Genomic DNA, 14,161 nt, shown 5'->3' on the forward strand with positions numbered 1-14,161 from the left:
GGCGGCACAGATGGTGATATGAACCATAGCTGCCATGTCCATGAAGGGAGGCAACTGCTCAATTAAGACCCTCATTGATCATTATCATGTTACCCGGGTTTCATCCCTTCTTTGATGTACGTTTAGTACCAGACTACCAACAGATCCATAGAGTCATAGATACCTCTGCCTCAGATTCAACAAGGATCTTGGGTTGGTCCCAACATTCTTGTTACGAGGTTCACTGTACCAACCTTCACTAGATTCATTGGTTGACTGGGCCGTTGTTTTAATCGTGCTCGGTAGACACATTCTTTCAAGTTTTTGTAGTCCTTGTAGTCCAGTCCAGCAACTTTATTTGTCTCTGTGCACACAATCTTGCTAGCTCTTTCGTTGAAGTTTTCAACTGCTATGCGTTTCACAGACTCTCTAACCCTCTCTTTGTTGATGGCACTTTCATCAGCAGGAGAATGGTTGTGTTCTGATGGTCCTCTCGTCAGCTTTGTCATTTCCTGATCAGTACTGCAAGTTGCAGTGCAGGTTTTGGTACAGCAGCGCCATACAATTGTAGATTTAGACTTCGCATTCCTGCGAAACTTGTACATGTTGACGATAATTCCTGTGGCACCCAAACGTGTTGTAAACGAACTAAATGTCTCCTTGTTGACCTCCGGGACTGTAACAATTTTCCTGGGTGTCTGTTTTTTATAGGATTTACAGATAGGCCACATGTTGAGTTGAGCTATGTTGTGATGAACTCAATGTAGAAGTTATTAGTGGGCGACGTTCATTCAGGTCGAATAGTTCTCTCTTGAAATGTAGTGCTCAGCTTGTTCCGTTGTCACTTGATTCAAACTCTATAAGTCGGATTAGAAGTATAAATTTAAATTCACTCTAAGAGTAAAGTTGAAAAAATTCCAGAGATAAACAAAACTCAGTAACTGTATGTTTGTGTGTGGGTGTGTGTGTGTGTGAGAGGGAGGGGGGCAGAAAGAGAAAGAGAGAGAGGAGAGAGAGACAGAATTAGAGAATTAGAGAATGAGAGAACGAGAAAGGGTCGGGGGGACTAATTTATCCTAAGGCTACACACATACGAAACAACAATAGTGAACTCAAAATACAGACTAGCACGCACATAGCAAAATCGACGGGAGGCGGAAATATTTTCGTAGAGATGATTTTCACTATGTACAAATTTTAGGCTACACTATGGGAGAAAGACAGAGTTACATAAATAGGTAAAAATTTTACATGAATCTACCCACATGCCACGCCAATATTGTTGTTAGGTTATAGTCACGAAAAAAATGGTGAAATCGTGTAGGTTTACAGCCCCTTTCAACACTGTAAGGTTATTTAAGAGGCAGACTTGGATTTTTTAATATTAATTTTGTATCCACCTCCTACGACAAGCCGTTTGCCTTGACTAAGAAGCCTTTCCGTTTCTTTTGCTCTACTGTGGTCCATTCACTACCACAACTTCACCTAGAACTTACTTTGCAACACACCAGCAATCTGTTGCATTGTGTGTAAACTCTATTGAAGAGGAAGCGTGCTGACACTCCTGGCGACAATGCCCAAGACGTGCCTTCAAGCTACCACCGACTCTCCACACATGCAACTGAAGTGTGAAAGCCAGGTCTACATCTCGACACTTCTGTGACATACGCAATAAACACACCCTTGGCTTACACTCATCATACCATGCCTGTTCTCTCCTCTCTCATTACAACGGTTAATTCAGTAAAATTTGTAGTCATGTTTAACAGTGATCATAACGAGCAAAAGTCAAAAAGGAGGAAAATATACTGACAGAAGCACTGAACCCGCGAAATAAAATCACGGGGCCCCTATTGCACCCATAAAAATTATTCTCTACCATGAAGGAGAGTATCATGCTTTCCATGTTTGCAGTGCCATCAACAAGGAGAATGAGTTTTGGGACTGGAGGGGCAGAGGGCGGGTCAAGATCAGTGGGATAGGGTGGCTGTTTGGGTGACGGTAGAGGGGGCTTAAACAAAGATAAAAGAGCAGGAGCTTTTCTGTGAAAACTAGGCCCCAAGGGTGTAATTAGAGCGCCTATGATCAACCTCCCTGCCATGTTTTGCAGATTTAAGATGATCCATGATAGCAACACAGCCTTTGCTGCCATAATTTATAAAGATGTCCACTTTAACAATAGAATCACCAACACAAATAGTGACCATGTCAACTTTCTTAGATTCTATGGTCAAACTTTCCTCTAACCACACAAATCTACATTTGTTTTTGATTTTCAAATCAATTTATTTTATTCTGAGAATGTCCAATTTTGTCTGTTCCTTCATGAGGGCTCATGCACGTGAAATGTCACTAATCGAGCTAAAATTACTTTTGTTCGTCAATACAATTCTACCGATACACGGTTAATCCGCAAACAATGATAAAACAAAAATAAATAAAATCCCCAATTTTTCTTCTGTCTTTGTGAGATGATTACTATTGATCATCCGAAATGCTCCTATTTCTCATCCAAAAATTATTATGAGAGGAAATCATGGTTATATGTCAATGTAATCTTCACAAGCAACCCTCAAATAACACAAATCATTAAGTTCCTTTTATGAGCTTCGAGATAACGAAACAGACGAAATAGACCCGGTAATTCACACGTGTTGACTGTGAGCCCCGAGAAAAGCATCACCAGTATACTGTTTGCAAATTGTTTATCACACACTTTAATCTGCACACTGTGTGTAGAGACACACATGACACATGGATGGCGAATGTATCATGTCTTCTGTTGCAAGACCTTGAACTTGAACACGCAAGAAGTGAGAAAGAAAACTTGACTTGTGGCTTGTGTGTGTGTGTGTGTGTGTGTGTGTGTGTGTGTGTGTGTGTGTGTGTGTGTGTGTGTTTAGTTTAGTTTTAGTAGAGGTTTTACGGCGCTCGCAACTGCATAAGGTCATATGAGCGCCAGAAGATTAGAGGTGTTACAAGAGAGTAACAAACATTATAGATGTTTCATAGGAAAGAAGAAGCAAACCACACCAGAGCACCCGCCAACCATCCACTTGTGTGTGTGTGTGTGTGTGTGTGTGTGTGTGTGTGTGTGTGTGTGTGTGTGTGTGTCTGTTTTAGCCTACTGAACGCCTGTTATGTGAAGTGTATTGATGGTAGGCTACTGGGAGCGAAAAAGAAAAATGAAGGAAAGTGAAAAATTCCGCCAGGTGGAATGATGAAACAGCCCCAAATTCCTCCATAAAGACACTCTATGGATATCATAACACAGAACTGAAGGGGAGGATTAAATTAACAAGGGACTAATGTCTGGACAGAAGGAGAAATTGGACGTTGAAGAAGATTTAGACGATCTAGATGTTGAGTCAGATGGCGAAGTCGAAGATAGAAAACTACAAACTACCAGTTAAATGCTGACAATCCTTGACCAACCAGAAAATAAACTAGACCTTAAAATCTTTCATCTATCCCCCCCCCCCAATTTAATTTGATATTAAATTTTCAAAACTTTTTGAGGATGCTTATAATTATAGATGAAAAAAAGTTTAATTTAGTACACTATGCCCTTCTTGGGAGGAGAGGGTAATTTTCAGAACAGAGCTAACAGGGCTTAAGTGCCCGGAGGCAGGATTGGGTTAAAATAACTTAACCACTTCAATTTTTTTTTGTTGGCTCCTCCATGGTAGTCAAAGATCAAAGGAAGGATTATCACTGGCATAATTTCTAAAGGGCAGAAATTGTGCATGCAGGAAAGTCTCTTGGTGGACATCATGCGTTTTTCAACGGTATGTGCATACTACTACGAGTGTTGAGATAATACCTGAACCTTTCTTGACACTTCTTTCTGCATTCTTTTACATTCCCTCCCATCTCACCTTTAGCTACTACTACTAGGTGGTGTCTATATTCTATTTATTTGATGTGCTGAACATGAATATTCGGCTTCAATTCCGTAGCAAATCAACAGTTTTTGAAATATTTGATGGTTTTTAAACGAACTATAATATCACACTAAGCCTAATTGCATAGTAATTTTCGCGCTTTGGACCATAATTTGATGCTTTGCAGTTAGGATTGAAATTTTCTTGAAAATAATGTCTGTGGTTATTGGTACAATAGTGTGTATAACTCTTTAACTAGTTATTATAGTACAATTGTACTAATAACCAGACAGAGTTATTCGTAAAATTATTCGAATTTTGGAAGTCGTTGGTGCCTAAATTGGTCAGCCTAAAAGGAAAAATATACTTTTTCATTAAAATATAAGTATAATTTTGACAATGAGTACGTTTCTTTGTTTTTACACAAAACCGTGAGTGGAAATCTTTGAAGTCAAATCAAACAATTATAGAAAAAATTGTTGGTCAGTCGGGGTAGGAGAAAAAAACCCAAAAAAAACTTCTGGGACCGAGATTCGATCCCACACTCATCATCAAATAATTTGCACTTCTTCTAACACAAACACGCTGTCATTTCGGCCATCAGAACTTTCAACATTTTAAAGGTAGATTAAGCTTAAATATTTTTACAACATGCTTTCACGAAAGGCAAGGCAACATAGTCTATATTTTGACGTAGTTTTTTTTTACATTGGGGAACACCATCAATGAGGCGGCAGGCATCGAATTGGCAGATGAGGTCTGGCGAAAATAAAAAAATTTCGCCTTGGAAGCACTGATCTACTAAGACAGACCATGTAGGCCCGTAGGCATGTACTACTGTACAGATAACTGAAGCAGTTATTTGTACAATTGTGTAGCAATTGTGTGTACAATATTGTACGGATAACCAGACAGAGTTGTTTGCACAATTTTTCGTATAACCACTCCAAAAATAATTGATTTGCAACAGTTTTAGTGTCCATATCAGGTGTGATCTGCAGCAAAAAATACTACTGGCAGTGCATCTGTGTGCAGGAGTGAAAGTAACATTAAAAAAATTATTTACCCTACTTTCTCTTCTAGTTTCTACTATTTGTTGAAATTTGCTCACTTTCATCTGACCATGGTTAAAACAAGGTAAAATGAAACCGCAATCTGCTCAGATCTTTGCATACAGGTCTAAAATTTGGATGACCAACAGAATCTAAAAGCCCTCATTCATAAAGGTCTCTGCAAACTAAAGTTCCGACACTTTTTCTTCGAAGTCGAAGTAACCCTAAAGCGGGTAAAAGAAATTATAACAGCATACACACACCTAAAACATCAATGTTGATTCTGACATATTTTCCTGAACACCACACTTTAACGAACCGGTATGCCTAAGAAACGTGATTCAAGAGACGGAGTGAGGAATTTGAGACTCATTTGAGCACCTGGCCCGGAAGACGTGTCTAGAAGTGTAGGGATGAAATCTACAAAAATACACTGAAATAAAATGTGGAGGTAGGGTGGTGTAGCGACCTCAAAATGAGCAATTTGAAAGCCATGTGTACTGTAAGTCATTATTTTAGTGTACCTGTGTATCCATCCAAAGAGCATTTTGTAATAGAGCCAAAAGAGAAAAACTTTTTTATTAGGGCATACTGGATCAAGATTTTGGGGAAAAAATAGGTTTTGTATGGTCACTGGCCTGCAGACATACCATGCAAAGTTTTGTGGGCATAGGTAAATTAGTAAATGAGCTAGAACTTTTTTAATGCGGTCAGACGTAAGGCCAGTGCTATTCGGACTCGAGTCGGATTAAATTTTTTTTGTCTCGGACTAAGGTCCGAAAAAAAGGTTTTATATTTCGACTTGGCTTCTAAGTGAGTTATGTGAGTGTGGGGAGGTTACATAATAAAATGGTCGTCAGGGGATTTTACGTAAAACCAGAATTAGAACTAGAATTATCTACTAGGACTGTGCAATTGTGTCAAAAGTCTAAAGACTGTACTCTCATTGCTCAGTGGCAGTGTTTAAGTCAAAGCACACTGTAACCGACAACTCACTACCACACCACCACTACTAGCCTACAGCATCATCATTACTTCCACCACCATTTGTCTTTCCACATATTTAAGTTCATTTTGTTGTGTCTTTTAGTTTTTCTGTAATTGATTTTTTAAAAATCACATTGCACAAAATCGATGTCTGTGGCCTCTTCCGAACACCTCTTCCCCCAAGCAAGCCGAGAGTGCAAGATCGCTATGTGCAATCTCACTAGTCAACATTAGCTTTGCCCCCCCCCCGGCAAGGTCAATACAACTTGGTTGTTCTGTTCTTACTATTACTAATGATACAGGGATGGCCAGTTTAGATTAACCTAGTAACTGGATTATATTAAAGCTCATGTCTCGATTACACTTGTATCACATTAAAAACGAATATTTTTTTCATAAATGCTGGAAATATTTAGGAACAAGGGTTGGAAGTTGGAATGGACACCATACTGGACTCAATTCAGAGTCAGAATATAATTTTTGTCTAATCGGACTCGAGTCCCAATATTCACTTCGCAGACGAAAATGAACAAAAGCTTATGCCTAGATCTAGTATAGAGACTTTGGCTAGTATCAAGTCTGGCTAGATTAACTGACGTGTCGAGTCCCGGGGACCCGACAAATTGTATCATTCTTTTTTTAAACCTAAAAACTAATAGAATTTCGAGGGGAATGACTCCCAATGTCAGTTAAACTATTAAATTTTATTGTGGTAGTACCCCTTTGACCAGTGGTCACCCGAATTGTTTAGTTGATTGCGATCTGCCAGAACACGCTGACCTGACCTACTTTTGACGTAAACAAGAAACATAGCTAAATGCTCCTTGTTCACTACCAACGAAGTGATCGGTATTTGAATCAAGAGACGACAATGCTCCTGATAAGTCACTTGAAGAGAGTGGAGATGAGTATGAACCTTTTTTTCAAGACCTCAGCAGTGACGGGAAAGATTTGATGGTGGGACTACAACTGATGAAGAAGAGGAGATGGGCATCGCCACTGGATCAGCTGATTCTGAGAGCCAGACTGACTCTAGACTTGGGCCTAGCTCTGGAGCTAGCTACAAAGTCCAGATCTAGACTTCGGATTCAGCCAGCTGCTTAGCAGTGATGAAGACACTGATGTAGGACGTGAAAGTACTGGTGGAGAGGAGGATGAGGATGATGTGGAGATGTATGACTGGGTGAAAAATTGTAACAATTTCCCTTTCGAACCACCGTTTACTGGGGACAGTGATTTCAAAGCTACGATGGCTGCACCTTGCTGTGGCATTTCACTCAAAGGAGAACTTAATTCTTTTTTATTTGTTTGACCCTGATCTAGATCTATATCACTTTGTAGTATTGTTCGAAACCATTCTTTTTGACTATGGTAAATTCTTGTGCTTAGCTCATCAAACATTTTTTTTTCCACATTTACACGTACAATGTGTTTTTACACAGAAAACATAATTTTTCTGTTTTTGTAAAAATAAATACATTAGCCTACATAATATTATGTAATAGATCTATACATGATGATCTTACAAGTTACTTGGTGTCAAATTTTATACCTCTGTAGGCTACAGTTGTTAGGTTTATCACACTGATTTTTTTTTAAAAAGGTAAAAATCATGCCTTTCCAGGGAAATTCTTGATGAAAAACTTGCGTCTTCAATGAGTTAATAAAGATCTAGCTATCAGGCTATAGCAAGCAATCTAGGCCTATAGCCTTGATCGAGGAAGAAATTAAAACTTGAAAAAAATAAACAATGGGCCCGACACCACGAAAAGTACAGACAAGACTTCACAAGACTAAATCTACCGGAAGGACTTCCGTAACGAGCGACCACCCCATCAAACACAATAAAGAAGAGGCCTAGATCTAGACCTAACCCTAACCCTACCCTTACCCCTACCCCAAGCCCACAATTCTGCTCTGTCTCATAGTGGTCGCTCGTTACACGGAAGTCCTCCCGATCTACCACCCCAATACATAAGCTAACCATGGCGGATCCATTGCTAAGGCTACTGTAATGAGAGAATGCAAGTGGAGTGGGTAAGAATCTAAGAAAAAGAAAGGCGAAACGTTTGCATATTCATTTCTATGGACATAACATGACATAATAATTGATAAACCTGTTCTGCTCGTAAATGGCTTTCTGTTTTGGTCCAGATCTAGAATCTAGATTTCTAGATCTAGTCATCATCTTTGCAGGGTCAGGATACACTGATGTCTCGACATCTGACGGAGCATTAAGCAGCACAATAAATTCTGACTACGACAACGATCGAACCGTCACACATGAAGGAACAGATGTGATGAGCACCAGACAGAGGTGCAATGTGATGACCAGCACGTCAGCAGTCAGCAATGGCAGTCGGACTGCCTAAAAAAAGTAGGCCTACCCGGATAGGCAAGTCGAGTAGGCTTTGACCTAGGCACACATTCCACAGCAACAGATCGTCGGTCAATCTATCTCTATAACAAACAACTAAAGGCCTAGCCTAGGCCTACATGATTCACCGTGTTCATTTACAGAATACAGCTAAAAACAGCGTTTCATTTGCGATAATCCCAAGGAGATTAAAAGTAATGGAGGATGCTCTGTGGGCGGCACCGCACGCCTGATGATAGGGGCCCTCGATCTCTCGCAGCGGAACTATGGTCTAACTGCGCTGCACGACTGCCCGACTCACGCACTGAAATCTAGCCTAGATAGGCCAAAGAAAGGTCTTATTCCGAGGTCCGTGTAGTCAGTTCGTAAAAATGCCTTCCATCTGTGTAGTGTGTAAGTGTAAGAACCGATATGATGCAGCAGTGGACATATTATGTTTTCACGGGTGTTGTTTTCCTTTTTAAAAAATCCGAATGAAAGTGCTTTTATGCCCCCAGCGACACAATTTAGATCAGCAACATTTATAAAAGACTGGCCCCGGGGCTACCTGCCAAGGCCAACCGGGGCTGAAAGGGATACACTGTAACAACACCCAAAAGAAAGACTGAGATACTTGATTTTTAAAAAATAAAAATATTCTTACATGTGTGTGTGCGTGTATGTGTGTGCGCGCGCGCGCACGTGTGTGTGTGTGCGTGTGTGTGCGTGTGCGTGTGTGTGTGTGTGTGTGTGTGTGTTTATGTATTTATATACATATTATACATTTTAATTAAAGTATATATTGCTTTCCATTGTGTGTGCCAATTAGATGCTATGCGCAACAGATCTTTATTTTGACGGGACAAAATCTAGAGTCTAGGTTTCTACATGTATCTTGTTTTCATGTATTTACTAATCATATAACACACCTTAGCGTATTGAGTTCAATCAGTCAGTCAAACTTGTTTTATATTTTTAAGCCCATAATTACTATAAGACTACTGTTGTCTAAATGTAGATATCGAGAGGCTCCATTAAAATATGAAATCGGTACCCAACAACAATAATGACGAACATCTTGTATGTTAAAGAAACACCAAACCATATCAGATGAGGAGAGGGGTTAGGGTGAGTAGATAGGAGTTTGAGTCTTGTTTGATAGAACTATACTCGGTTTAGATTTATTGTTGTAGTCTTCACCTAAGATCCCATAATTTATAATTCCGGTTCACTTAAGATTCCGGTGTTAAAAAATAAATCAAACAAAGCAGCAACAAATTTTACTACACTAGTCATCCCTAAGATAAATTACCCCCCCCCCTTCTGAAGTGTGAAGGGGCTAAAAACGCTGCGTTCCATATCGTATTTTACTGAACAAAACAAACAAACAAACAACAACCTTCAAAGGTCATCCATGCTCATGCGTGGGATCACATCTCCACTCTAAATCTCAATGTGAGGTAAAAGTTTGCTCCAGACCAAGGAGTTTACGTTTCTAAGCTCCTTGCTCCAGACACAAGGATTTTACGACAAGGGATCACGCCCAAGTGTGAACTCCTCATCAACGCCTTTGATTTTGACGAACATCGAACTCGCAATAAGAGCCTACCGCCTGAGCTTACAGCCAAGGCATGATTCGTTAGGTAGAGCCAACAAGGCCGCCTCATACCCATGCCCACCAAATTATCACGGAGGCATGTAGAATAATATTATGTTAACATGATTGCCCATCACCATGAACGGCTGCTGAGTGATCGCTTCATTAATAAGGACAAGGAACGCAACGACACAAGCTAACAAAGACTGTACTATTCCTGCATTAATAATAGTAAGTTTTGATCTCATTCGAAAAGTCCAAAGGTATTGTTGTCTCTCTTTTTTATATTTGAAATTATTGTGCGCTCCACTTTGTGAAAAACAGCTGGAAACAAAAAAAATATTTTAATCAATAATTGACCTATTATTATTTATAGACCAAGACATTTATTGTTAGCAATCAGATAAAGCTGGCTTCGACCCTCTTTTGTGTTCGCTGTTCATTACACATAAAGCTAGTTATGGCACACGCCTAGAATCATGCAGTCATATCTTAAAATCAGTTCATTTTCACAATTTCTTATTATAATTAAACCTTTTAGCGTCTTGAGAGATTATCTTTATAATTTGGTATGTTTGATAATTTTATTATACGTTTTCTTCTTAGTTTTCCGATCTTCTTAATTTTTAAACTAGCTATATAACATAAAACTCTTAAATAATTGAACAGTCCCTAGGCTTTCTCAGTTGCCCAGAACAGTCCGTATCACACACATAATTTTTTTCTCTCCCTGTCATTTTATCCGTCATCCCATCAGTGGATCACAATCTCTCTCTTTGTCTCTCTCTGTTTCTCTCTGTCTCACCACCCCCCCCCCCCCTCTCTCTCTCTCTCTCTCTCTCTCTCTCTCTCTCTCTCTCTCTCTCTCTCTTTTATTTAATTTTCCCCATTCTCCTTCGTCCCTTCCCAAGGCCTGCCCCTCCTCTTTCATCCCAGCCCCATCCCCTCTTCCTTGCGTGCATCCCCCCACCCCGTCCACCCCCACAACGTGGCCAAACCCGATAAGATTCTATAAAAAGAAACACCGCAGTTCGTGATTTAGACCATAGTCGGCGGCCATATTTTTCTCCCCACCTCGGCGTGCTGCTCGTGGCGCCGCGAAGAGAGAGAGGAGGCTCCATTAGTTCTAAGATCCTTGGATAATCCTCAGGTGGCGCCACCGCTGATTTTGGGGACGTATTCACTCAAAAAGAAGAATGAAGTATCTTGTAGTTTTGTAGTATAGGATCTTTGGTTTCTTCGGTCGTTGTCGACTCGTTGTTCCAAACCATAACATTTGACTAATTTGAGCCTAAACTTAAGAGTGGGATGCTTCATCCGCTTTTCAAAATCTGTATCAATATTCCACAGTTTCTTTATCCTTCTTCAGGCAGCTCCTAGGATTATTCAGTAAAGCACAAAACATAAAAATGGGTAATGTTTAACAGATTAATTATCATTAAGAAAAATGGAGTTGAAAGTTCTACGAGTCTTAAGGGGTGTCCGGTGAATGTAATAATATTATCTCGTTCTTAGTACCCATTGGATTTTAACAAAGATCATACTCTCTATTCATCAAATCAAGTTTATTTTTAAATTTAAGAAGTAAACTTAAATATTTAGCTAGGAAAAGTAATGATATTCTTATACTCTGAAGTCTTCAGAAACAAAAAAGGTACAAATTCTTATAAGTGATCGTAGTAGCAAAATTTGACTCGTTACCGTACAGGTGCTTAGAAACATGGAGTAAATAATATGGCGACCATCTAGAGTGAACAAACGCAAACAAAAACAACACAACCCAGTGTCTTCCAGTTTTTCCTTGAAAAACTTGTGACCCAACCATATAAGAGAGATATTTTCTTATTGGGTAAATAATTTTCTTCTTTTTCTAACATTTGTGAAAGCATTTCGCTCGTGCCGTCCCCAAGACAGCGAGCAGGGCCTTAAACTAGATCTAGATTCTAGATCTAGATATAGTGATATAGATCTAGATCTAGATCTAGATCTCTACCATTGTGGCAATGCAAGTGCAAGCGTCCAACATCAGTTACGACTTGACTTGTGGAGGTTTTTAGAAACGCCTAAGATTATCTTGGCAGTGATTTAATGATACAGCTTGCTTGTACACCAGTTTAAAAATCCATGCTATTTCAAAGAGATATGTACTAGACTTCTACTTTTAGTATTTTTTGGAAACTGATTTTCTAGTTGTCGGATAGGGCTTGGCTTAGGCTTATGAAATTAATTACTGACTGATGCTGTGTTTAGCTTATATATTGATCTTAGTGTAACCTCTGTGTCCAGTTTGTTTAGATAAAAACTATTCTTTTTGAAATTGCAATTTTATTATTGTGTCAAGAAAGCCATGGTTTCTTTGTCTTTTATGTATACCTAGATTTGCCAGCTTGGATATAACTGTGAGAACTGATACGATACCTAACAATTGTACAATGGACATTGTTTTGCTTTTTGGTTACAGATAATTTAGCTGAAACAGATGGAGACCATTATGACGTCTGTCAAAGCTCAGGCGACCCCTCGTGGTCAAGAACCTCCTATGTACCTTCAGAGGCCTTCTACGGGACGTTCTCAAGATGTACGCCACATACTTGCCAGAACGTTCAGAGACCTTTACACACGGGATGCTGTTAGGCCTGACACTGTGAAAAATCTTCAAGTTTCCAAAGGAGGGGATGATCCATATCATGAACGATATGTAGAAAATCTTCAACAGGTAAGCTTTTAATTGCTATCTAAATGTACACTATTACACAATAGACAATAACTGATGGTTACAAATGCATAGAAATTCTTTTTTCTGAGAAATACCAGTTATGTTTGGGTTGCAATAAATTGGTCATGAAATCAAAATAAGTGAACTTCTTAATCTAATGAATGAAATCCCGGTAAAAAAGACCTGTTTTCATCTATTGCTCAAAAGTAATTTTACGTCAAAGTTGTTGTAAAGGAAAGTGCCTGAGCTGATGCCTGTGGCTCACTGGCACAGTGGTTCTGACAGCAAGACATTGGGACCGGAGATACGGTGTTAAAAAAATTCACAAAGACATGAAAATTTGATTACATGTTTTAAAATTTCAAAGCATACTTTGTAAGCAGTTTGTATATTCAGGATTTATAAGTATAAATATGTACCACTATTGTAAAGATTGCTTCACATTCATATTTTCATTGAGCTTTTTTGTGGTAAATTTAAAATTTAGGTCTACACTGAGTGGCAGCGCCGTATGGATGAGGCAGCCATGCTTGAGAGGCATATCATGCAAGCTCAGGCAAGAGCCATGTCAGCTGATGAACGTGAATTGAACAAGGCTTCTCTATCCTGCGATAGCTATTCTAACCTTGGGTTGCCACCAGGTATTCTTTTAGGAATTCAGTTAACAAGATATACTACTTAGGAATTGAAGCCTGAGAACAGAATTTTCGAAAAGGAACATGAGAGAGAGATACAGGGAGTGAAATAGAGAGAGAGAGAGAGAGAGAGAGAGAGAGAGAGAGAGAGAGAGAGAGAGAAAACAGGCAGTAAACGAGAGAAACAGACACAGGCTCCTTCACCACCATCTGCTGCCCCATGACCCACCATCTTGGAGAAAACTTCACAGAGCGCGGTTGCCCCGTGTGAACTCTCTCTGACGTCATCAGTTGAACCTAGAAACATCGTTTCTACATGGCTCACGTCCCTCATTCCACCACCACGACCACCACCACAAAACCCGACTTCGTCCACCATAATTTTATCACCGTGCGCCATTTTATCCTCAATTTCATCATCGTCCTCCATTTCATCATGGTCAGTCATTTTGTCCTCAATTTTATCATCGTCCGCCATTTTGTCCTCACTTTTATCATTGCCCGTCAGTTTATCCTCGTCAGCCATCTTGTCCACCATTTTATCATCGTCTGCGAAACGTCGGTCCAGATGGCGGACATTCTTATCTCGACTCCCGAGCGCTGTATCGATGTCCGAGAGGGAAAAAAACGACTCCAATGACGTGTTATCGTCGGCGTTTTCGCGCGCTCTCTCCAGCACGTCCAGGTCTGTGGTCTCGAACACGTACAGATCGGAGAGAGATGACGGCGGCAGCGCAGTTGGTTCGAGTGTAGTCTCTTCCCGCCAGAAGTCTGAACACGGATCGTAATTGTAAGTCCTTCCAGTCATTTTTTCTCTGTTTTGTTTGGTTTTTTATGTAAAGGAAAGTCTCGCTATTTCAGTGTAACAGCTACACGGTCTTAGGAGACTTCCATACTTTACGCAAGGCGACAAATAGCAGAGGGTGAGGAGATAGGGGGAGAGGGAGAGAGAGAG

The 14,161-nt window shown here is 39.9% G+C and overlaps 2 protein-coding genes across 4 annotated transcripts in view; one reads left to right on the forward strand and one right to left on the reverse strand.

Annotated features, from left to right (window-relative positions):
• LOC101858116 overlaps positions 1-8,513 on the reverse strand; it is a 14,408-nt gene extending 5,895 nt beyond the window's left edge. The window contains exons 1-2 of one of the 3 annotated variants that reach the window (XM_005102358.3): positions 8,020-8,102; positions 234-836 (exon numbers count right to left, since the gene is read on the reverse strand). Coding sequence is in view for 1 of the 3 variants with exons in the window: in XM_005102357.3 (XP_005102414.1) it covers positions 8,020-8,090 (71 nt within the window). In the remaining 2 variants the exon portion in view is untranslated. Of the gene's footprint in view, positions 1-233; positions 837-8,019 lie in introns of all 3 variants that reach the window. The other 2 variants (XM_005102359.3, XM_005102357.3) reach the window with 2 other exon arrangements.
• Positions 8,514-11,450: 2,937 nt separating this feature from the next.
• LOC101859872 (deleted in lung and esophageal cancer protein 1) overlaps positions 11,451-14,161 on the forward strand; it is a gene marked incomplete in the record, with an annotated part of 36,270 nt that continues 33,559 nt past the window's right edge. Inside the window, 3 exon segments of the mRNA XM_013084849.2 lie at positions 11,451-11,704; positions 12,317-12,571; positions 13,059-13,212. Of these exon segments, the coding sequence (XP_012940303.1) occupies positions 12,335-12,571; positions 13,059-13,212 (391 nt within the window).

Source organism: Aplysia californica, unplaced genomic scaffold (assembly GCF_000002075.1).
Source record: "Aplysia californica isolate F4 #8 unplaced genomic scaffold, AplCal3.0 scaffold00322, whole genome shotgun sequence".
Classification (NCBI taxonomy): domain Eukaryota; kingdom Metazoa; phylum Mollusca; class Gastropoda; order Aplysiida; family Aplysiidae; genus Aplysia; species Aplysia californica.